Source organism: Melozone crissalis, unplaced genomic scaffold (assembly GCF_028551555.1).
Source record: "Melozone crissalis strain CALT ecotype California unplaced genomic scaffold, PUWL_Pcris_2 ptg000045l_1, whole genome shotgun sequence".
Taxonomy (NCBI): Eukaryota; Metazoa; Chordata; class Aves; order Passeriformes; family Passerellidae; genus Melozone; species Melozone crissalis.
The window spans coordinates 11217182-11243018 of record NW_026535823.1 but is presented as its reverse complement, the minus strand read 5'-3'; the positions used below and the strand labels follow the sequence as shown (position 1 = coordinate 11243018).

Genomic DNA, 25837 nt, shown 5'->3' with positions numbered 1-25837 from the left:
TCAGTCAGAAATGTGTATATTATTTATATTGGTCAAGGACATGTACATGGTATTTTATATAATTTCAAACATCTTCTCTATCCTAAACAAAATAATCTGGAAGAAGAGCAGTTTTTGTGGAGAGCAAAGGATAAATTTAGTGATTAGATATGCTGCTTTTTGTTTGAAGGAGAGATGCTGTTCCTGCCTTAATCAACTCTCTCAAGGCTCCCTTAAAATGAGGCCTAAGCAATGACTGTAGTGTAAACAAAAATCTTTAAAATTACTCTTTACCTACTCCATGGGTACTAAAGAGCCTTTTCTGCATTGTGTAGGTACACAGAAAATTTGAAAACCTATTTTTATTTCTATAGTGAACTGTAATAACCTTGAAAGAGCCCATTGTAGTCTGCAGGGTTAATAAGTATTTACACACATTCTTCATTATTAGTGATTTATTATTATTGAACTAACATTAAAAGTAAGCATGCAGGGCAAGAGTTGAAACTAAGTCAAAAGCAAGGCAGAGGAAAGAGTGAGGAGAATGTCAGCACTGGTTGGGAACGATTTGTGCCTGCTCTCCCCTTCAAGGGAGTAGATCATGCTTCCTTCAAACAGCTGACTAGACCAACTTTCTGCAGAAAGGTTTTGCAGCTGGACTACTTAATCTTGTGCTCCACTAAAAAGTCTGGATAACATTTTGTTGAGGGAATTCTGTTATATGATAATTTCATTTTATTTGTGCCGGTTTTCATACTAAGAAAACTTGAGAGGCATCAATGCTGTGGTCCAGGTAGCAGAGTCAGGAGCCGCTGCCTGTTGCTGCAGGGAGACTTGAGTTCTGAACAAGCTGAATGTGCTGCAGTGAAACAGAGAGGCACAAACCCCAAATCACTTGGCCAGTGTTTGTCTGCATGATGGAACATGTTATATATGTGTTAAAACTGTAGTGCTAGCACTTGTGGAATGTTTTATGTATCTGGTTTATACATTGTGGTCATCTATCAATTGAAATCCCCAATTATCATTTGTTTTTCATAGTAAGGCTTACATATAGTCAGTTTTAATTCTGCTGAAGAGGAGTAGAAAAACAGGCAAACTTGCTGCCCCCACATCTTAAGTGGAGCTCTCAAATTAGAAACCCAGAATTAATTCAGTATTTTAAACTGAACAGAAAATGTAGTCCAGATGGATGGTTGGTCACTGGCTTCTGTTAGCTGTTCTTTTGAAGCAAACGGGACCAAATGCAAATTTTTGGGTTCTTGTGGAAATTCAGTTTTAGCCTTGGAGTGTTTCTCAAATTAAAAATCTGGGACTTGCTGCTCACATCTCTTCCTAAACTGTGTGGGAAGCAGTTTTCAAGCTGGGCCACTTTTACGCTGACTGTCAAACATGGAGTTGCCTCTCTTAAAGAAGAAAAGGGAAGATTGTGATTTGGAGATGGTGAGGTGGCATCAGAAATGCTTCCTGCTGAACTCATAACTTGGCTGGGCTATTTTTATTAGAAAATATCAGAATTTATGTCTCATTTTTAAAGTGGCCCCGTGTACAGACATTTTGCCTGACAGAGGTGTACACAGTACACTAAAACCAATTTGGTTTAGTATGGTTGTGCACAGAGCCTCCAGCCTAACCCTGCCAGGTGTTCCATGGTGTGAGGAGAAGCCAGGCCTGGCTGCTGGAAGCTCCAGGGCTCAGAGTGGGACATGGCTGAGCTGAGAGAGGGTGGGAGCAGAGGCAGCCAAGGTCACTGCTTGGAGCATTTCCAGCGCTCCAGCTGAGCGGCTGCTGCTGGGTTTCTGTGGGAGCCCCGGGGTGCACAGGGGTGCTGAAACCACACAGCACATTCTATGGCAGTCTGCTCTCTGCAGGTAGGAGCAAAGTGCAGAGAGGTGGCAGAGGACACCACAGGGGTGGCAGGGGTGCAGTAGGGCCAGGTTGTTGATGGCTCTGTGGTGTCAGTGCAGCGTGCAGCATCCCGGCTCCCCAGAACCTGAGCAGGGAGGGACTGGGCACAAGCCATTGAGTATTTACAGTGGTTAAAGAGAGCACTAGATCATTTCAGGCTGCTGAAGGCAGCTGAGGAAAGTGCTTGTTTTAATGATTTGAGTTTAATTACCTAATGGAAAAAAGTCCATTAATTATGGGTGATTATATTGGAGTAAGTGTATCTTCTAATATTGTATGCTCAGTACAGGCTTTTGGTTCGTCTTAGTCACTTTATGTTCAAGAGGGGCTAAACTAAACTGAAAAGAGTGGGAGACTCTACAGGCTGGGTAGTGGTAACCAGATAGCTAATTTTTAAACCTTTGTCATGCACGTCTGAAACAGTAAAAAATCCCTGTGTCCTATGTAGCTTCTCTTGCCCTTTGATCAACTGCTGCTTTCTTTTTCCCTAGGGTGAAGATTTTCTATGTTTTATTCTGCTGGAGATTTAAAAAAAAAAAACCAAACCAATCAGCAAAACCTTAACAACCTCCCTGCCCCATATTGCAGGGGATAAATTTAAAAAATATTTGTGCTCTCTGACTGGTAGACTGGGGTCTGTGATGATTTTTAGCTTTTCTGGGAATTAATTTTCAGCGTGGTCATCTAAGATTGAACCAGAAATGGCAGGTGTTAATCATTACTGGCAGACTCTTAGATATTCTGCTGTAGAAGATTGTGTAAGAACTGGAAAAGAACAGCAGACAATAAAATTGTATTGATGATTATAGTGAGGATTGAGCATGAAAATACTTAAGACCAATGACTTAAATGCTCATGTTTTATGTGATTTAATGGTTTTATGCTCTGTATCTGTTTTTTCAGGGTGTCCCAAAACCAAGTAGGACAGCATTTCACCTTTGTGCTCACTGACATTGAAAGTAAGCAAAGGTTTGGATTCTGCCGTTTGACGTCAGGAGGCAAGGTCTGCCTCTGTATCCTAAGGTAAGGTGGCACGATAAAAATTGACTCAATGAGTGAATATGGAAAATACAAGAAAAAAATTATCTTTTCCAAATTCTCTGCTAATGTATTTAGCTTTGCTATCAGGGGTGTTGCTTTTCTATGGCAGTGTTACCATTGCTTTCACATGAAAAGTGGCCTCAAGCCCCATATGATGGTATTCTTCTGTGAACTTAATTTTATTCAAATAACATGAAATCTCTGCTTAAATGCAGAGAACAATACATTGCAGCCTTAGAGGCTTGGACTGTTATGTGGATATTTTTACTTTCTAATCAGATCTTTGACAAGCACTCTGGCAGTTCAGCAATGAAGTTCATTATTCTGTATTCCTGTCCTTGGAAAGGAGATTTTTGGGTGTCTGTTCCAAGTTTTCTGCCTAGACAATATCTAATGTAAGAAACAATAGATCCAGAGAGTTCACAAGAGCATGCTGTTTTATTGCAGTGAAGATACTGATGTTGGGGAGAGTGACCCCAAAGAAATAGTTTGTTTCTCTCTCTGCTTTTTCTTTCTTCTCTCTTAAGATAATTGTTTTGGTAACAAAAAACCCCAATTTGTTTAGCTGTCCTAAAACCATTGTAATTAAATTAAGAGTGATCTCATTAAAAGAGAAATTTGCAACTTCAATTAAGAACCTAGCAGCCTGCAAGCTCAATAGAGGAAATAGGAATATTTAGTTCAGCAGCAAAAAGGAAGAACAAAATTGAATTTAAATTGCTTTTAAAGCAAGAATCTGGACAAACATAAGAGAGGAGGAGCCAAATGCATTGGCAGCAAATGAGAGAGAGAATTTTGGAGAACAGGGTAGGAAGAATATGGAGAAAAGCAAGGTCTCAGGTTTTTGGGCAACATGGAAATCGGGTAGTTGTGGTCGATGTCACTAGGATAGACCATGTGAATTAGGGAGAAAAACCCAACATCAGCTTGTAAAGGGATTATCAGAAAATGAACACTGAGGGGAAAAAAGACCAGCCAATATAGAGACTTGTAGAGTAGTGCTTAAAATTATTGCTAAGAGCACATCAAGTTTTTAAAGAAATTTTAAACAGATGCCAAACTAATGTTGAGAGTCAGTACACTGAATGTTTTTGGTAAGTAATTTAAAAAGAAATGTTTGCTCTAAAAATTACAAAAAAACCCTACCATATAATGAAAGTAGCAAAAGGGAAATATTTTATTCTGGAAATTAATTTGCTTTCTGCGATCTTTGAAATATGCCTTTAGTAGTACTTCAGAAGGATTTAAGTCTTAGGCTTTTGGAATGTGTAATATTTAGCCATTTTCTCTGTGATACCTTTTTTTTAATATAACTTATTAAAGCCCAGAGTGAAAATATATGTGTGTGCTTTTAGCTCTTTTCTGTGAGTTAATCTTTTCTTCCCTCATCAAGCTAGAAACAAAATTTTTTGCATTGTTTGTGTGGCTGTAACAACATCTAATCAGTTATGCACACTCAAGTGCATTTAAGTACTGCATGGAGTGCTGCAAAGCAAGGATGTAAATTCTCAGCTGGTGTAAACTGGGTATTTCTTTTAACATATCACCACAGACGTGCATCAGCTAAAGATTATTCAATGGTCTGTTACTTGGTAGAAATAAGTAGGAAAATGAAAAGTGGCAAGCTGTAATTTTTCACTGAACCGTATCCAAAGCATTGCCTTTATTGCTTTTATTGTGACAATTTCAAATTTACAAGGCTAAGGTGAAAGCATAACAGCAGTAGCTTCATAGCACTGTTCTCGTGGCTGGGTACTCTGCTTATCTCCAGAATGTGTGCGTTGTGTTGTGTTGTGTTTAGCTGGAAGGAATGCAGCACTATTTCCATGTGATATGTTCTAGTAGCCGGTCTGGCTTTTTCTCTGAATCCCAAGATTCATTAGAAGTGACCAAGTGAAAGAAGGACTCACTTAGCAGATTTCTTTGGGCATTTTATCTACTTTGCACATTCTTATTGTTCTTAAATGAACCAAAATAATGATTAAAAAAAGAATGCTGTCTTTATATGTGAAGAATGTGTGTGCATGTTCAACCTCGCTTTTGTCCATATATCAAAACCACATAAAATTATATTTGCTGTGTGTATACACATGATGGCTGATGTATGGGCAGTTCAGACTACTTGTTCATCACAAGTGTGTGCACTACAGCCATGGACTTTTCTATAAACGCACAGGTGCAGGTGTACAGGAATGCCATGTCAAACTGCCTTCTCCTGTGCACATGGATGTATCCCCTTGGACAAGAGGACTGTAATAAGATTACTGACTGAGGCTTTGACAAAGACAATTAGAGATAGTTAAATACAGAAAACTTAGTTGAATTGTCATAAATAACTGAAATGTAACTAAAAATCTTTTAAGACAAGCAGGAACAAGCCAGTCAAATTGACTGGAAGGAAATGCTGTAGATGTTTGAGTGGGCAACAGGACACAGCTTTTCCCTTGTATGTGTCCTTTGTGGATAGTACCAAGCCACGTGTTAACCTCTGCCAGGGCTTCTAAAGAGATAGAATTTCAACTGCTGAATGGGATTCTTAACTGAAAGCTGAAGTAAAGGCTGCTTGTCCTCAGGTTTTACACCAGCAACTCAAAGCTGCATGTAAGATTAAAGTCATCGTGATTTATGAGACTTCGCTCTATAATTCATTGTCCATCTGAAACACTAATTAAAGGAAATTATCTCTGAATTTGCAGCCACATGGTCCTGCTTTAAATTGGGTAGTTTGAAACAGAAAATATACTAGTACATGCAAAATTCCTCTATAAGTTTTATGGAGTTTTAATGCATTTTATGTACACATGTATATAAATTGTGTAAATAGGATTTTCTTCCAAATCAGAATGTATTGTTCAAATGCTCTCTGTGTTTATAAAGTGAAATAAAAATTTCCCAAGGTAGCTTTCTCAGGCATTTTTGTTTGAAAAAAACTTAATTGTGATATTGTGTTGTCTGGAATGAATGTGCAGAGCTTGACTGCATTTGCCAAATTTGAAGTGCTAAACCGCAGTAAGATGAGAAAGTAACTCTTGGATTATTCTCCCGAAATGCTGTGTGATTCTTTTGCAGGTTTTATTTAATTTAGAGCTTTTCACTAAGCTACATGACTGCTTCGTGAAGTTCTCTGTGTGAATCCTGCTGTGTCACCTTCTCTGTCTCCACAGTGTGTTGAGCTAATGCAGTCCTGTAAGACAAGGGATACGCAATAGGCATATTCTACAATACCTTGTTGAGCTCATATCCTATACTGGATCTTTTCTCCTAGTTTTACTTTTCCTGTTTTTGGGTAATAGTTTTGCTAGTTGAGATTTGAAGTGGTGCAGTAGAAACTTGATTGTCTGCTTTTGAATAATAGTAGACTTAATTCTTCTGGGTTTTGTTTCTAAGTATCACTGCTGCCTGCAGTGCAAATAATACTTTCTGGGTTTACATGAAATTGATTTTGAATTACCTGGATGGTTTTAGTACAAAGTATAAATAATTTGAAACTCTTGATGGACTCTGAAGTTGACCTTAGGTATGCAGAGGAACACAAAATGCATCATTAAAATGCTCAGTCTTAGATTTTGTTAATTTTATGACTGTAAAATTGTCACCTACGTTTCCAAATGAAATGCTCTAATAAGGAAGACAGGTTTATGTGGTAAGGCTTTGTAGTTCTTTAGTTCAGACCACGTTGAAACTTTTTCACTCTTCCTTTAGGCAAATCCCTTAGAAGCAGAATGTTTCAATTTTACACATTTTGTGTCAATTTTCCAGACAGAAAAGTAGCCCCTAGACATTAAACATTTAGCTACGGAAAGGCAGTTTCCTTAGTTTTATTTGATTACTAGAAGTTAGATTCCTGCTGATAGTTCAGGACTGTTAGTGGTTACCTGACTATTTGACAGAAAACATTTCCTCTCCTTTGTTTAACCTTTGACTCATGAATGTAAAAGTTTTATCAGAGCTGTAGTAGAAGCACCGGTGAGGTGGAAGTCTACTTATGGCAACAAGGGTTGTGTGTGACTTTTATTCAAAGTCTGAGCTCCTGCCTTGTGGCTCGTTTGGATTAAGAGAAAATGCTAAGTATGTTTTTAATTAACCGTGAAGGATCTTGGTCTCTTGCTTTTGTGACAGACAGGGCTATACTTTTAAATAAAGACCCCTGTATTCTCCATCAGGGAATATAGATCTATTAATATAGTTTATGCTTTTATTGTTTGTCATTATTATGGAAGAAATATTTAGAGAAATTGTTGTATGTTTTTGGATGTTGTCCTACGTTTGTCTTCCATGTTTGTTTATCTAACAGTTACTGATGATAACTTGAGGAATGCAAGGACAGTGGCTACAATTAAAGAAAAATAAGAAAGCAGTAGTGGTTTCATAGTTTAAGAACTGAAATTAATTTATGCTTCCAAGTACATTAAAATTGATCATTAAAGCCCTGATTTTCCTTTGCTTTCTGTACTGTGAAGGGGCTTCATTGATAACCTTTAGAAGTTTTCATAAGACAGCTAATTAATATGAAATGGACTGACTGCTCATAAATAGTTTTATGAATACAGGTATGGTGGTAAGGTTTTTCTGGTAATGGACCTTAATTTTGATTTTTTTCTGTTGTTAAGGTACATATTAGTGTGTACCTTAACACATTAGGGTACACATTAGTGTGTAAGGTACATATTAGTGTACATATTAGTTTGCCAGTTCTGAATTAGGAGGAGTAATATATTACAGGGCTCCTCTGTCAAATTCAGCCACTTAAATACTATGTGCTTCAGACAATGCATTTCTGTACTGTCTTGAAAAAAAATAGTTACCCAACAAGTAGATGCTGATGGACATTTGTGTGCTGGATGAATTTTCTCTACAAAGATGAGTTCTACTGTGGTAGCAAAGACTAAATAATTTTGCAGCATTTGTTAACAGGACAAGGTCAGAAGATCCTTTGACCTGAAATGCTTCTGGATTTTAGCTGTCGTACCAACAAATGCCAAACAAGCCAAGAAGGCCAAGTGCTGGGTACTGTCCTTGTGTCACAACAGCCCCATGCCATGCTATGGGCTGGGGCAGGGTGGCTGGAAAGCTGCCTGGTGGAAAAGGACTCGGCAGTGCTGGCTGACAGTGGCTGAACAAGAGCCGCTGGGCACAGGTGGCCAAGAAGGCCAAGGGCATCCTGGCCTGGATCAGGAATAGTGTGGCCAGCTGGACCAGGGAAGGGATTGGCCCCTGTACTCAGCACTGGCAAGGCAGCACCTTGAACTCTGTGTTTGGTTTGGGCCACTCACTTCAGGAGGGGCATTGAGATGCTGGAGAAAGTGCAGAGAAGGGTAACAGAGCTGGAGAAGGGTCTGGAGCACAGGCCTGACCAGGAGCAGCTGGGGGTGTTTATCCTGGAGAAAAGGAGGCTCAAGGGTGACCTTACAGCTCCTTACAACCACTTGAAAAGAGGAGGTAGCAAGTGGGTGTCAGGCTCTCTCCTGGGTAGTACATCATGGAACAAGAGGAAACAGCCTCAAGTTGCACCACTGGAGGTTTAGATTGGATATTAGGAAAAGTTTCTTCGTGGGAAGGATTGTTGAGCACTGGAACAAGGCTTCCAGGTGGATTCACCATCCCGACAGGATTTTAAAAAACAGGTAGATGCGGTGTTTGGGATGTGGTTTGGTGGTAGATTTGGCAATGCTGAGTTGTTGGTTGGATCCAATGGTCTTACAGATCTTTTCCAACCTACAGGATTCTAGGATTCCATACACAATTCTTTGTCCAATATTATATACTGGATAAAGATGTAAAGGCTACATCATCCAGTGTTTATCTACAAATAAATCTGTTTACTAGAGCAGTCCAAATCAATTAATCGGATTATTAACAAACGTGCTTCCAAAATTAGCCTTTGATGAAAGAGGACAAAAGTGTTGCTTGACAGCCTTGGGGATTTAACAAATTGCAAAGAGCTTGGACTTGGTCTTAGAGTTGAGGATGCATAAAACCACCTGGTGGTGTCTTTATCATGAACAAACACACCTGTGTTTTCTTTGAATGCAGAGATGCATTGTGTATGCACACATGCAAATTCACTCTTTACTGTTTATGAAAAAACAGGTATAACAATTCTTGATTATCCTGAATGAATTGCAATTAGTAAATACATAAAAATATAAAGGGAACTTTGTTGTTTTCCAGTAGATCTTTGTAATATTTTGTTGAAGCACGTTATAAATAGAAATATTGACAAAAGCTTTAGCAATTAGGCTGTGCTATTGAAGAACTGAAGATTATGTAGAAAAGAAGCAGAGGACAGGTTCTGGCAGCCTCTGGTTTCATGCCATATTATGAAATGGAGTACTTATTTTGATTTCCTTATTTTTTCAGGTTTAAGAGACACATTGAAATGATATTAACCTTGTGTCTGTGGTTATAAGGCTTAAAGCAATTCTTTCACTATTATTTCAGCTCATAAAGGAAACTGACTTTGTTAAACTATGGTCAAGTAGGATGTTTTCCTTAGTGGTTCATTTGCACAAAGACATGGAAGTGTATCATCTACCTGGTGTTGCTAAAGGAAGAAATTTCTATGCAAGTAGTCTGGTCAGCATGACTTGCTCTATGAAATACAAATCTCCCTTGGCTTTCTGTTAGGGTTCATTAATTTCAAATAATTAATTTGACCTTTTTAAATGCATAAAAATTGCATTTAATTTTTCTTTCTCACTAATAGGGTAGCTGAGATCATGCATATAGAAAAGTATGGTTAATATTTTATTGAAATAGAATTTATTTTTATAGAATGTTGTTCATACATGTTCATTATCAAAAATAAATTATCAGATGAGATTTCAGAGTATTCTACAGCAAAATGTGCTGGGGTCATGTATACTGTTAACACAGGTGATAGCAGGAAACTGGCAAGCCTTTAGGTAGTCTTACCCATTTGTGTGTGCAGTGTTATACAAATACTTTGCAATTTTTACCCACCTTGTACCTTGACTTTGACAAAATACTAGGACAGTGTTCCAGTCCCTGCTGTAATTCTGGGTAATTCTGTGAAGTTGTTCCACAGCTTTGACATTTGCAGAAACTCTGAACACTGCAGCGAACAATTAATTCTGTTTGCCTCTCTGTGCTGTGTTTCAGTGATGTGTAAAACCAGGTGAGCATGATTTGAGAAGATTACGGAACAGGAGTCCTAGGTTAAAGAATGCTCCAAGATCAGATGTATAGGTGCTGATATGGTGGGTGTTTCATGAGGACATGGAATGTTCACACCTGAAAGCCGTGAGTGGCCTTACAAAGGTGCACTAAAGTAAATTTTAGGATTATATTAAGAGAGTAGTGAAAAACAAATGTAATAATGTCACACCTTAACCACTGTCAGCAATACCAAGCATCAAAAACATCTGTGAGCATTAAGAGGTTGATGTTGTTTTGATAAATAGCCAGCACAATGTATGGTAAAGTGTGATAAAGACATTATATGGTAGAGTTAAAGGAAATCATTAAATCATTGCCTCTGTCTCTTTGGCTTGGCAAGAGCAAATTCATGATGGATTTTTGTGGGGTTTTTTTGGTCTTTTTTTTTTTTTTTTTGGTTGGCTTGTTTTTGTTTTTTTTTTTTGGGAGGGGGTGTTGGTTTCCTTTTTTTAGGAGGCAGTAGGTAAAGCATTTGTAAAGACAGCAAAATTCCTAGAAAATACATTAATTATAACTGTGTTTGGATTTCTGCTGTGCTTTTTCTTTTCCCGAAGAATCAGGACCTGTTTCTAAAGCCTTGCCAGCTGCATACTGAGAAGTAGAGGTGTTACAAAGAAAACATAACCCTTCACTGGACTTGCTGCACAAAGTACTACATGGCTTCTCTACCAGGGTTTCCCCTGACAGCTTTCCTTTTCCTATCAGGGAAAACATTTTGGTTCTGCTTACCAGGTTTTTGCAGTTGCAGTTAGCCTATTTCCTGGAATATACACATTTGTAATGTAAGGTCTGTCCTCAGTGTGCGCTAAAGCCTTTAAGAAATGCATGTCTGTGGATTTACACTGCGCTGAAGAATGAAGTCTGTAGTGGGGTTATATATAGGTATGAAATGTTCTGAAAACCTTTCAGGCACTATTTCCTTTCCAGCTTCCCCTTCTAATCTCTAACAACTAATATTAACTATAATGTTACCTATTCAGTAATGTTTGTGATAGAATTCTAACAGAGATGTGAAAGTGTGTAGCTTGTAAATAAGACATAACATTTTTATTGTTATTATTTATTTTAACAGACTTAATAGCTTAAATAGTGATGGTGGAAAGTTCTGTAGCATGTGATCATTGATGATATCACTCTTAAAGAGAACTTCTGTCAACAGAAGGCAAATTGGAACTAATACTGCTGCGTTGGAGTTTCTTTTCTTGTAGTCTTCAGTTATGTCTTATTTGTCTTGGATTCTGTTTAACTCAGTGAGAGTATTGTGCTCATGGGCTGCAGACTTGTGTTAAAAGTCTCTTAAGTATAGATGTATTAATGTGTTTGTGTTTGCCATACTGGTGAATGATTTTATTTTTGGAAGTTAATTTTATCAATAGAAATGACTTTATAGGGAGACCAGTATTCTTACATATAATGTGACATCTCTGCTACTGCACAGCATTTCACCACTTGTCAAATAGGGGGTACCTGGTCTGCCCAAAGTTGTTTTTCATTCTCCAGGGAAGCAGCCGGCCTGTCAGCCCACTGGGTATAGGAAGATGTAGAGTTTCAAAACTGGAAATAACTTCTGAAATCTGTAACAATTAATGATAGTGGGAATGAGATTAGAAACTGTTTCAAATGGTTTTTTGGTGCCTTTGAAAATACTAAGAAGTCTAATTATTATGAGTTAATCTGCAATTAATGGAGCTTCATGCAAATGTTCAGCATAAAGAAACCATCTATCTATACTGTCTATCAGTGATGTGCCATTGAATTTTTGGGGAAAATGTTGAGATGCTTTTTATTTGTATGTAGAGATGTTATAAAAATTGCAAGTCAGATCAATCATTGTAGTATTTTATAAGCACTGGAGAAATACACTGATATTTTATTAAAACACTTTTTTCCTTCTGTTTTAGTTACCTACCATGGTTTGAGGTATACTACAAGCTCCTAAATACCCTGGCAGATTATTTGGCAAAAGAACAGGTAATTTTACATATTCTAGTTTTTTGTGTAAAATATTTTCCTTGAAATATTAGTCACCATTTCAAATACTGTAAAGGGATTCTATACAGTTTAAAAGTTTAAGATTTTAGTAGGATTTAGAAGCAAGTTTTATTCCTATTACTGAAATTCAAAGACTTTGAACATACAGCTTCCACAGTCACTTGAATCCCACATTATTCTAGAAAAGCTGCTGAAAATATACCTTTATAACGTGTCAGTCTCAGCATAAACAGGTCCTGTGTGAAGTGTGAGCAGTGTCACATCACTGGAGAGCTGCATGATGTATTGATTGTAAACTGTAGCTCTCTGCAACTATCTGATTATCAGCTGCAGACACTTTTGTTCAGAACTGTATGAAATACGATGTACTGTTTCACCCTTCAGGTTAACTAAAAACTACCTCTCGTAATTCTGACATCTCAAATAGCAAGACAAAATTACTTGCAGCATTTGGTGAAGAATTGTGATATTTTAGTTTGCATATTCATGAGCAATTAGATGTATTCCAGGATTCCACAGCAAAGGACTTACTGGCATCTGTCTTTACTGACAACATTAAAGCTATACCTTTCTGCTTTATATTAGTGTATTAGATTTCAATTTAAAAAAAGGCATCACTATTTAGCCATATGCTGTAGACTGGAAAAGCTGACATTTCAAAAATATATGAAGAATAGAGTAAGCAATAATTATGTATTATAGTAAATGGACCATGAACAATGATGGTATTGTGTGTAAAAATATAAATAGGAAAGTTTGGTATTAGCTGTGTGATTCCAAGAAGTGGAATATATGTAAGTCTTACAAATGCTATAATTAGAGCTTGGTTTTGGTCTGTATTTCACTGTAGTAGAAATACAATTGTTTTGGTTATTAAATATTTATATCTCTTTGTCAATATATAGTTTGATGCGTAGTAAATAGTAATTAGTTTTTATATAATAATTAACTTTAAAATGTATTCCCTATAGGAAAATGACTCAAATGATTTGTTGAAATCATTGTATAGCCATCCTGTGCCAAAGGCGAATGCTTTAGTCAGTTTAAGTGTGGTAAGTATTTTTTCTGTTTTATTCCTACTGACTGTGAAATAGTAGGTAAAGTTGAAAGAAAAAGAAACCTCAGCCCTTTGAAAGAGTAAATTTGTGTTGCTTCCCATCATTAACTGGCTTGGGCAACCTCTTTTTTTCCCCTCTGTGCAGGGTAGAGACTGTCTCTGTCTCATGTTGTTTTCTAAAAGTCATAGTCATAAAGAAGAAATTTGAATTTTGCTCTATGGATGAGAAAGTAAACTGCAGTGGGATCTGACAGTGCTAGAACTCCTTTTTTGTGTTTCCAGCTGTTTCATGTAGACAATTTTGGTTTCTCCTGCTGTGCATCAGGAGACACTAACTCAGTTTTATTGCCTCTTATGTCTGAGTAGGTACAGTTTCAGGATTGGTCAAAAGTCTGTGAAAGCTGTCTGCTTTCCCATCTTTTTTCCTCTTTTTCGTAGTTTTGCTTAATCATACAAAAATGTTGTAGGAAGAGCAGTAGAAGTACACTGTGTTGTGTGGAACTTGAAGCACATCTCGGTGAAATAACGTGTCCAGGCCTCCTTTGCTTTTGTGCTCCAGCTTTTTGTGATGTGGGATGGGATGGTGATAGTGGGGCAAGATGGTGTTGCTGCAGGAACATCAAAAAGTGGATGTGTCATTGTTATGGGTCCTGAAGTTTTAACCAGAATTAGCTTGTGAGTGCATGTTTAAACACCTTTATAGAGCTTGTGTGAAATACAAAGCCAGCACAGAACCTCTGCTGCCTCTGAGCCATTTACATGTTCACAGCATCTGTGCAGTTACTGCGCCTGCCACAGGGTGCAAACAGCTGGGCCTCGGTTGAGCCATCACACATTGCAGGACACAGGAAGTAGTGACTTTGTAAAAGCTTCACTTCCACACACACTGAAATATCATTAGGTTATTTATCTTGACCTTATTTGTGTGGTTTCTTGTGACTTTTAGCTCATGTATCTTAGAAATAAGCCCCATACTTCAATTGAAGTAAGCACAGATTCTAGAAAAGCATCTGGCCTTGTTACGAAGGCAGGAAAAATGGAGTCTGCTACTTCTGTTCCAGCAGTTACTGATCCTAACTGCTTAACATAATGCTACCTTTGTTTTATTTTAGTTTTTCATATTTCAGATTCCTTGTATTTTCACTAGACTATAGAGACCTAATATTTTCCCACCATGTACAATGCTAATTGACTATTTGGAAGTCATTCCAGTCTTGTGTGTTGTTTTTCACCAAAACAATGAGTTGGATTTGAGGCTGCAGTTGGAATTGTTTCTGTTGTTATGTTTTTTCTTTCTGTTGTCAGTGTAACATTTCAGTTCCTAGCACCTTTGCCAAAAATACTTCTTTATCTCAAATAATATTTTGCTATCATTAAATGTAGTGTTACAATCAATTATAATTTGGCAACTCTAAAATGCTTTATAAAATGTCCTTTAAAACTCCTGTCTTAAAGAGGAGGGACATAAAGAAGTTTTAAATATATTTTACCTTGTATTTCTCACAAAGTTCATCTTGTCCATAAATTGCTCACCTCAAAATGAATGTTGTGGGGAATGTGGACGTGGCTGTCTTGGTGAATACAGCTAGCTACACTGAAATGGCAGATTGCTTGCCATAAAGTCGATACTTGTTGGTTTTATATCAATGTTGTCTGACTTTGGAATTGTTTTTCCTCAATTATGCCTTGTTCCCAGTTATATCAAAGAGTTTTGTAATCTTTCTTGCTGAACAATCACTATTGAAATGCAAACCTCTTGTCAAATGCTTGGCTGCAGGGACAGTAGAGCAAATATTGTGGGTTCAGATAGGGGAGAGCAGGAGGAATGGGTCAGCTGGAATCCCAATGCTTGTTGGATCTAAAGGCATCTCTGTTTCTGTAATAATATTTATTACCACTTGCAGTTCTAGTCTTTGGTATTGATGTTTTTTTCTTGGTCCTCAGAAAGACTGGAACCATCAGTAGTCATAGACTTAAAAAGAAATTACAGTCTAAAAAATAATTGTAGAAATGACATCCTGAGTTGCTTTTCTTTGTGCCAGGATCAGTCTGGTTCAGATTTCATTCACTCAGATGTGCTGCCGGGTAAAGGCTCATGGAATACTGCAGGAGGGTTTGGGTGGCAGACCACAGTGGTCCTTAGGATTGTGTGTGCATAACCGTGCGTAAATTACATCCAGTATCTGGATATGTGGTGTTTCCCAGCAATCTTTGGTCAGAATGCCTTTGTCCACTTAGGGACCAAGTTGTACTCTCACCTGTTGGTCCCAGTAACAAATAGTCTGCAGCTGAAATTTATGAAGTAGTCATGTGTTCTATGAAACCTGAGCTTAAAAATAATTTAGGTCACTTTTTTGTGTTTTAATTTATTAAAAATGTTGTCATAATTGGGAAGGCTAACTAAGTCTGAATTCAAATGGGGGAGGAATAAAAGGAATAAAACTTACTTTCAGCCAATATTTTAAACATGGAATATTGCAAACAGTAGAGCCAGCTTTGGCCTTTCTTGTTGGAAAACTCAAAAGTCAACTGTTCAATCTTTCTCTCATCTTGCATAAGAACCAAGAGATGATTTTTGCAAGTGAGCAAGTTTTGAAAAAACAGCCTTGTCTTGTATCGGTGAGTTTAAAAGGCACTGACTATCTAAAAGCTATAATAATACAGAAATAATCACTTGCTATAGGACATCTCTGTTGATTTGAGGCTTATTTATCCCTGTCCTTTGGGGAATTCTGCTGCTGTCTTTGGCCTAAATGACCAATCTAATATTAATGTACCTTTTCTGTTTAAATCCATCTTCAGAGCTATGTGTGTGTGTGTCATAATCCTTTGGTAAAAAATGCTATCAAAATCAAACCCTTGAGCTGATGAGCAAAACTTGCATTTTCCAGTGTCCTTTTTAGAGAAAACTTTGTACAGGACAACAGCTATTAATTTAGTATCTCTTCCAAGGTCATTCATCTTCCTAAGGGAGTTCACAAAGATGTGCAAGGACTCTATAACACAGTATTTTTGCTGCTTTTTGACTCTTAATGACTGCAGTAATAGCTTTTGCTTCTCATAGATTTGGCTTCCTTTTCTGTTTAATGAGTGAAATATTATTACTTTGTTAATTAGAAATAATTACTTCTCTAAGTTAATAACTTCATTACTGAGAAATCTTTTGATAAATATTCTGTGACCTTATTACATATAGGGAATAATTTTCTGTTCTCAATATACTTCTGAAAAATGCAGGCATTCTATCTGAATTTAATCTGAATATTTTCCTCTACTTGAGTGAAGAAAAAAAATTTTCTAGTGTTGATGGGAAACAATACCTGTGATATTTATTGTGCAAGTGGTATGATGTTTATGGGATGCCTTTTTTAAGCCATTTTTTTTCCTTAAATTTTAACTATTGCCAAATGACCTAATTTGTGGGGAAAATTTTCTATTAAATGTATCAAGCTGGTTTAATAAGTCTCCTACACAGACTTAATAGTATTATTATTTTTTTCTTGAATGCAAGACACATTTAAGTCTTATAGTCTTAGTTTTGGTATATCTTTTTCAAATTTGACTTGAAAACTATGAAAGCTATGTCTTTGTGTTGCTAATTACAATTGCAAAAATATACAGTAAAAACAAAAGGCTGAAAAAGCAACATAATTCTGTAGAAAACAAAAGCTAAAAATCAATAATTATTTATTTAGCATGCAGGCAGTCTAAATTTTGAAAGAGAAAAAAAATAATATGCAAAAATGCCTTAAATTACTGAGCTAAATTGATGTCTGATAACTAATAGGAGCATTGGATTAATGTGAGTTAATTTACATTACATCTGGTTTTAGTTTAACCCATTTTATATTTACATCCTAGATGGCCTCAAACTAAGATGCATAAAATTGCTAATGTATTTCATAATTGCAGGATCTCAGGCTTCAGATCTTGCATTTTTGTTACCACATTTTTTGGTTCAAAGATGTTTGGAAAGAGAATTTATATCAAGTAATAATATTTCTGTTCTAAATATTTTTCTCATGTGAGTGGTGTTTCTTTTCCATTCTAAATTTACATTTTGTCATTTAGCATTTTTTGTTGCAATTTTTAATTCAATGCTTAATTTAATCAATGCTACTCTCAGGCTCATGACAACATTTAAAGCTGGCTTAATTTCAGTTTTATTTCAAAACTGCAGCCCAGCATTTTGTTCCCTTGGTTTTGTGCTGTGCAGAACCAGAGCTTGTCATTTCATGTCGTGATCTGCTTAATTCTTTGTCTAGCAGCAGTAAGAATGTTATTAGAAAAATCGCTATTTGCTTAAACACAGATGGGGTTGGAAATCCTAAATGCTGGGTTCTTAGGAAAAGAATTTTTTTTCCTGTGTGTATAAATTATTAATTATTTTTTCCCATCAATTAGCACTCGTATTTCATTACTCCTGATGTAACTGGATTGCCAACTATCCCTGAAAGTGTAAGTATTCCATTTCTTATTTAACCTCATTTTGGGCTAGGCTGAACTTTTGCTTTTATCAAGAGATTTTTTTTTTTCCTAAGACTGTTTTTAGAAATGATTGATGTCGTTTATTGCAACCTTTAGTTGGTACTTACTGTTGCATTCATTAACTCATTTTAAAGCATTAACAGGGCATTTCTGACCACTGCTGTATCCACCCTTTGCTTGTAGTTACTTGGCTTCTTTGCATTTACTAGGATTACTTATATAAAATATATTCTACTTCTGCACCTTGTGTTTTATTTGCATACTTGCCCTTTAAACACTGCATTGCTCAGCTGCAAATTCACCCATCAAGATATGCAGTCACTTTTTGTGCAAGAAGGCATTGTTTCAGGCTTTTTGAAAACATGCTGTACCTGCCTACACTTGAATGCTAACCAAGCATCAGGAACTGGGGTCTGGGGATTTTTTTTGTTGTGGTTTTTTATTTTCTTTATGAAGACTTGTATCCTGGAATGTGTTGTGGGTAAATTGCACATGGGAAATCTCAGCTCACATTCTCTGTGATGTGTTTAGCTAGATAACATCTCATAAAAGAGCTTTGAGGGATCCTTTTTACCCCTTCCAGCCTCTAAATCTGGAATTGTGCATGGCTGTATAGGTGTGTGTTTTTGCACTGTCAAACAGTGACTTCCTTCTGGAAGTGAAGCTGTGGGGGCTCCCAAAATCATGCAGTGCCCCAGAGCTGGTTCCTGGTGGATGATGGTGTTGGGGCAGCAGGGAGCTGCTCGCTGCTCCCCTTGGCATCAGGAGATGTGGGTGGGGTGTGCCAGGGAAGCACCCAGAGCCAGGAAACACCCGGGGAGAGGAGCAGGAGGGTGCTGGTAGCAGAGAGGAGGCCTGAGGGTGCATCTGTGCTGGTGGGAAACACTGATGAGGTGGCATGGACCATGTTACAGCTCAAGAAACCAAGCAAAGTTGCTGGATGGAGGGATAAAAGAGGACATTTGTTGCTAGGGCTCATTTGGCAGGGCAGGGCTTAGTTTTTAAATGTATATTTTCATCTGTTTCACCTTATGCTTTGAATGCCTCAATTTTTAAGGAATCTCTTATTACTTAGTGCTCTAATAAAGTAGACTTTTGGAGGCTAGAAGGTGTGTTATGGGCTTAAATTGAAGAAAATATGGGAAAGCATCTAGCTGAGCATGTGGCTGATCAAGGATCTTGCAATGATGCCAATGTAGATTTATTTTTCTCGTTCGAGAAAGGTAAAATAATTATAAGGTGCCTTTCTATAATTGTTTTTTATTCCACTAATAAAAGTCTAACCCTTTCAGTATGAATCAAAGTAGTAAGGTACTAATGGAGAGTTAGAACATGCAAGCAGTGAAGAGATGAGCTAATTACAGTAAATTAGCAATAAAATGACTTTTTTAAACTTTTGTTGTAAGGCCCACATATTTCAGGAGCAGTAAGTTTTCAGCTATAACAAAGAAATAACTGTGACTGTCTCCCAAAGACAAATTGGTCTGTAAAAGTTTGTGAACTGGTTTTTAGCACAGCTTTTCCAGCACAGAATCAGCAGACCATTATCAACTGCAGTGTTAGAGGGTGTCCAAGGTAAATTGGACTGAGATTCTCATGGTGCATCAGCCTCTGATAACCCCTTAAAAGTAACATTTGAAAGACTAGAGGTTTTTTTCCTAAATCGGAGCATTTCTAGCCCCAAATCTCTGCTTTTAATCTCTTCCAAAATTCTGTGCAGTGTGGACCATGAATAACTCTGATACTCCATGTCTTGAAATTAATAGTGGGTTTACAAATTTGAATGAAACTGAATTAACCACTGGATCTTTGTTTTTCTTTTGAATTTTATTTTTTTCTTTAATGTTGCAATATATCCAAAAAGGAAGTCACCCCACTCGGAAGCTTTTCCTACTCATCCTGCCCTGGCTGTTTCTTTCAGGGCGGGATGACCTTGCTGCTGTGTGTTGGCCACATGCAGAGTAGAATGTTAGTGTAGAATTCCACTGTTGATGTCTGTCCTTCTGCTGGGGCCTATTCTTGATAGACTTCCTACATGAGCACTCAGTAACGGTGTTGTCCCTGAGAAGAGATGAATACCAGTTCTGGTTGCAGATATGATAATCAATGTGTGAAATTAACTATTGTGCATATTGAGGGCTGTATTAGTATATTTTCATACGTGTTCTCCAATGTTTACAGAAATTTGCTGTTGTTCTAGGCAATTTTGCTGGTAGCTATTTTAGCTTAGTCAGAACTTCTGTGTTTCTGGTGCTGTACCCTGCAGAAATAATTGTTACATTCAGCTGGAACACAGAGATCCCCCCACCTTTTTTCTCTTTTTTCCCCCCACTTTTCTGATATCTGAACTATTAATGGAACGTGCTGGTGGCTTTGCCTCTGATGAAGCCCCACAGTGGGATTCTTAGCAGGGGTGAAAAGGGTGGCTGCAGGAAGACTCCAGCACCTTCCACCAGTTCTGTGGGATGTTTGATGTCCTGGCACACACAGCTCAAGCAAAAGCTTGTTATTGCTCAACAAGCTGTTTTGCTAAACTTGAAATGGAGTAAAGTGTGTTGACTTTGGGAGACCCTGGCAAAGGAGCAGTTTTATTGCTTAGCTGTGACAGAACAGTTACCACCGTGGTGGAAGATCTGTTCCTGGGCTTGAAGTAGTGGTCACCTTAAAAGCATATATTGATATAATACCCAATCTCATATTTTTTTGAATTTGCAAATATGGAAGGACAAATCTAAGTCCCAAGTGTAATGAAATGAGCAAAATATTAATAGCTTACACCACAGTTAACTTTTCATTTGCTTTAAAGCCCAATTAATTATTTTTAAGGCAAACAAATTTTGGTGCAAAGGGATTTCTTTAATAGTTTGGGGTTGGTTTTTTTTCCCACCTACTAATTAGACAAAAATGTTCACAAGTAATAGACATCAGATGTTCCACTTGACTATTACTGTTGCTATATTGTTAACATTTTTTTATTCAAACAGAGAAACCTCACTGAATATTTTGTTGCTGTGGATGTGAACAACATGCTGCAACTTTATGCCAGTATGTTGCATGAGAGACGAATCATTATTACCTCCAGCAAACTAAGCACTGTAAGTACTTCACACATCTCCTTTTAAGTAGGATATATTGAACATTTCACAAAAAGACCTGCAGACCTTTGTGGTTTTAGATATGTTCCATGTGTACTTATAAGACAATATCTACATACTCTTCTAATATATGGTTTTAGTCTGGCTCTTGAAGTATAAAAGTCTGATTTATGTAAGACCTACTCAGATACATTAAGTCAGGTTAATTATTTTTCTTATCAGGAGATGAGAGTTCTTTAACTCTCCTGAGTTCATTTCTGTGCCTTCTAACCTAAAAAGAATTCTTAAGAGCTATTATAAGATCTTTATTATTCACTTGTGGCTTATTCCATTGGAGCTACTTGAAAGAAATCAAGGGTCCCTAATAATAGCTGCTCTCCTAACCTGGTAATAGGTAGATTCATCTTTGTTAGAGTGGTTTGGGAGCGCACACTGTAATATCTCTGATTTGGAGCAGCTCTTCAGACTGTCAGTAATGCACAACTCAAAATAGCAGTTTTTTAATTAAAGGTTTTGAGCTAATGTCCACATTAAAATGTTTCTTTTCCTTCCTTATGCCTGCTTAGGCTGCTTAATAAAAGAATGTTGCATTTTGTTTGGAAAGTGTACATAAGTATTCAGATGCCATTTTATTTTACTCTTCACAGAATCTTACAGATTTTAAAATCCCCTGTATTTTGAAAATACTCATCAGTACAAGACACTCACTTTATAACCAAGTTTTAATCACAGAGTATAATTCTTATGCAGAATCTTTAGCCTATTAAGCACAATTACCTAAATTTTTTTGAAAAACACTGCCTAGAACATATTGTTTAATATGCTCTCTGTGGTGGAAAATCGGTTCTGTATTTCTGAGCACTGCTCATTGCACTGCCAAATAAATGAACACATGGGTGTGTAAGGTTGGATATAGTACTAAAATATTGTTTTCAAAGACTTGAAGGTGCTGTAAGGAGTGAGAGTTCTTTGATTGTAAATAATGGATAAAAATTCTTTCAATTTTTTTGAGTCAAAAGTAAATTGAAGATAGAGAAGGTTCGGAATTGCTGTAAAAGGCTGACAGGTTTTACAATTCAGTAGCAATTATTTAATGGCCTTAATTTTTTAAACAGCATGGTGTTTAAAAAAGTAAACCCTGGTCCCTGGGTCGGTGGGCATCTCTGCAGTTAGGGCAGTGCTGCAGTTAGGGCAGTGCACAAGGGCAGCACTTGCCCAGTGCTCTGCAGGGTGTGGAGCCAAGTCAGTCCTGGGAACTGGAGTGATGCAAACATGGGATTCTATAAGCACAGGCCACGTGAACAACTGAAAGCCAGTACAATAAATACTAAATTAATTTAGATAATCTTCACATGACTAGTCTATGATAGACTTTTTAACCATCAAAGATGTTACTTTTTCTTAGGAAATTTCCATGTTTTATTACAGGGGCTTTTTTCCTCCTCTCCATGGTCCCCTCCCCTTCCTGAAATGGATAGGGAAAGAATTGTGCATTACCACATCGTAATAAGACCTGAATGGGCAAATAGATTTTGAAGGGAAAGCCCTTTTAAAGAAGCTGTCTTAACAGAAGCTCACATGATATAGCAAAACTGGGAATCAGAATTTTTTTTCACTTTGCTAGTCTGAAACAGAGCTTGCTGTATTTAAAGGGAAAAAAAAGGGGGAAAAGAAAAGAAGGAATAACCATTTAAAAAGCTCAGCTCCAATGATGCCCCAGTCAGCCCTGTTTTACTGCTCCAGTGGAGAGGAGATAGGAATCCTGATGGCAGCTCTGAGCTCGTGGAAGATTCGTTCTGCAGGTGAGCACGTGTCCGTCTGCCCGACACGATTTAGAATTGTTCTCTCAGCCTACATTTGGATCTGCTTAGGACTTGTTTTTGTTAGGCTGAACATCTCAGCTGGTCTCTAGTGCTGTGATGTGACAAGACAAGAGGAAGTACCAGAATTAAACTGTGCTGGTCTAGACCACCTTATTTAAATGATCAGATTTCTGTTTGGAAGCCATTACACAACAACAGATAGAATATTCTGGTGGTGAGAATTTTGTTTACCTTTGTTTACCTTTGCCTGTTTATTCCTAACCTTTTAATGAATTAAAAGCCATCTTGCTGGTGTCTTCACTTGAAAATAATTTTTGTCACTTTCCAGACATTTGTAGTGGTGTTTGGATGTCCTGGAGAGTGTCCCCAAGCTGTGAATGTAAAGAGTAGCTTGCAGGTCAAATCCAAAATGAGAGCACATCAGCTTTACTTTTTCTCTGATTGCTTTTTCAGTCTATTGGCATTATTTAACTCATAGCTGAAGAAAATTACTGCCACATCATGTTGGACCCACTTTTGATACAGGATTGGTTAATTTTCACTTGCACTAGTGAGTTCTGATAAAAAAAGAAATAGAAAAATATATCTGACTTCTTAAGAGCTTCAGTTCACAGCAGTGCTGCCTGCTCATGTCTTTCATAAACAGAATAGGGGTGATGCATGCTTGCTTCTTTGCAGAGCAATATAGCTTAAAAAGTTAATGAAACACTTTCCAGTATTGCCTGCAAGAATTTAATTGAATTGCCAAGAATGATTAAATGTGTTTTTGGCAAAAGATATTTCTTCTTTAACATCGGGATTGCTTGATGTAGTACAGTAAGCAAATAGAGTGTATTTGGGCATCATCCTTTGCGCAAGTTTTGTGCTGTTTTGCTGTTGCATGCAAAACACAGCAGACTGGTACAAAGTTCCTATTTTGATATTCCTGAATTACAGCTTGATACCAGACAAGATTATTTGTTCAAAAAAAGTGCAGTCAAACACAACTTTCTGTTAAGGGAGTTGTGTCTTATCTTTGGGGTTAACAGAATATCAAGTGTTTATGTCAGTTCATGGAGACTGGGTTGTGATGTCACCTTCAAGTTATCAGCTCTGTTTCGGTTCACTATCTCAGGGCAGTGACTGATAACAAAAGGCATAATTCAAGGCCTTGCTCACTTTCTCCTCACCCTTCTTGTAGGGCCAGGAATGGAAAAGTGCACTTACTTATGTTCAGGAATTCTTTGTCTACCATTTCTGCCCTGTTACTTTCATGCTGCCATTTTATTCAAGTAAAGGATCAGTCCTAGTATGGAAAAAAGGGGGCAAAACATGATGCTGTATTTAAAAGGGTTTACTGTAGAGGAAAAAAACCAGAAGAAAATAAGGTTGCCTATTTTAAGTTGCTGAGTAGAGTTTTTTTTAATTAAAAGAAACCCTAAAAACAGAAAAAAAGAACCATCTTTTAGAGTGTTTCAGCTTATATTTTATTTCAGCCAAGCAGATTTTGTTTTATGTACATCTTCAGAATATTGCAGTTGTGTTTTCATTGCATCTCCCCTTAAATCCTTAAATTGATTTTTTGTGGGTTTATCTCCTTTCAAAATTCCTTTGGTGTAGATATTTGTCTGCTAGTCCTTCCAATTACTACCAAGATACAAGTGGAAACTTCCCACCACTCCATTCTGTTGTAGCTTCTGGGTCATTATTTGCTCTAACTGTTGATTCTTTTATTAGCTAGACTTTCCAACCACTTTAATAATGTGATTATCACCAACCTCACAGCTTGCTTCAGGCTTAGTGTTAGAATGAGATGGATTCAGCTTGCCTGAGGATTATGCTCTGTAAGATCTGTTTGTAGCAAAAATTACCATTTCTGGCTTTTGAACAGTAAACTATGAAAGGGAAACAAATTATGTGGCTTTGGATTAAGCGAAAGGATGAATGAAACAAAGGCATTGATCTACTCACAGAGATGGCTGTTAGTTATTTCACTTTAGCAGCAAAAGGAAGACCTTTCCTAAATAAATGTCAGGCTGTATGTTCTTTCACAGCACTGTTTCCTCACACGTCAATGCATCTGCATGTATTCTTATTAGTTGCATGGAGCTGTATGTGTTTCAGTACAAATAATTTTTTAATTTGGCCTTTTTATAAATTATTAAAGTGCTGGGATTGGCTTTTCCAGGAAGGCTGAGCTACAGCATTGATTTTATGCATGCTGGAGGCAGGCCCTAGATGTTTTGGCCCCAAGTGCACCTGCTGTGGTAGTCTACCAGAACATCATACCACACTCTCATGTATTCAAAGCAAAGGAATAAATCATGATTTTACAACAGTGCATCAGTTGACTTATTGCTGTTTTGTGACCGGAGGTAGGAAGGATTGCTGTTTAAAGCCATGTCATCGGTTCTCAAGTCACTCAAGCATGAAAGCTTGTCATATGCCTCTGTAATTGTACCTCTGCCGTCTCTCCCTAACTAGTCAGCTGGGGCTGTGCGCTCCGTCTCAGCACCCGGCTGGCCAGTGTCTGACAGGAGCTTTCTCAGCAGCCTGTCAGGAATATGCTAACTAGATTGGATCTTCTGCAGCCAGCACTGGCAGGTGGAAGGGATGCTACACTTTAAAGCAAATGTCTAAATGTTATCTCTGCTTTGACCAGTATTTATTTTGGGAAATACAAGCCTGGCGTGTCTCAGAGCGCGGTGCTTACAAGTTCTGCTTGGTGCTGCCTCTGGGTTTCTTTGGTAGCCCTACAAAAAACAGACGTAAATATCAACAAAAGATACAGATTTATTTGTTTTGGTGGTGAAGGAGCACTGAATTTACACACATACATATAAATTCACACACATACATTTGTGGAATCACTTTTACTGTTGCTTCCATGGGAAGAGAGCTTTCTACAGTCGCCCCCTGATGCCCTCAGTGAATTGGACTCTTGGCTTTATTCTCTTTTCTCATTAGTCTTGTTCAGCTCTTGTCACACTGTCCGTAGTTGCTCAGGAAAAAGTATTACAGATTTAAAATTTAATTCATATCTCAAATTCATGTGACCTGGAAGTGTTCAAGGGCTAAATTTAGTTCTTAAAAGTCAAGAAATGGATGGGAATTTATCCTTAACCTGCAGGGCAGAATGGATATTCTGCTGATACTCACTGTGCTCCCAGAAGCATAATTAGAATTAATTTTGGAATATAGCCTCAGATAGGCCATTTGGACTGGAAATAAATGACAAGTGGCATTTAATTTTTTTTTTATAGTTCATATGTAGGCAGTCTAAGATAACTGGACAG

General features: G+C 37.4%; 1 protein-coding gene across 2 annotated transcripts in view; it reads left to right on the top strand.

Annotated features, from left to right (window-relative positions):
* DENND1B (DENN domain containing 1B) overlaps nucleotides 1–25837 on the top strand; it is a 147360-nt gene that overhangs the window by 59493 nt on the left and 62030 nt on the right. Inside the window, exons 5-10 of one of the 2 annotated variants that reach the window (XM_054285842.1) lie at nucleotides 2791–2910; nucleotides 12009–12078; nucleotides 13071–13151; nucleotides 15716–15775; nucleotides 17561–17614; nucleotides 20629–20739. In XM_054285842.1, coding sequence (XP_054141817.1) covers nucleotides 2791–2910; nucleotides 12009–12078; nucleotides 13071–13151; nucleotides 15716–15775; nucleotides 17561–17614; nucleotides 20629–20739 — 496 coding nt within the window. The remainder of the gene's footprint in view (nucleotides 1–2790; nucleotides 2911–12008; nucleotides 12079–13070; nucleotides 13152–15715; nucleotides 15776–17560; nucleotides 17615–20628; nucleotides 20740–25837) is intronic. The other variant, XM_054285843.1, reaches the window with a different exon arrangement.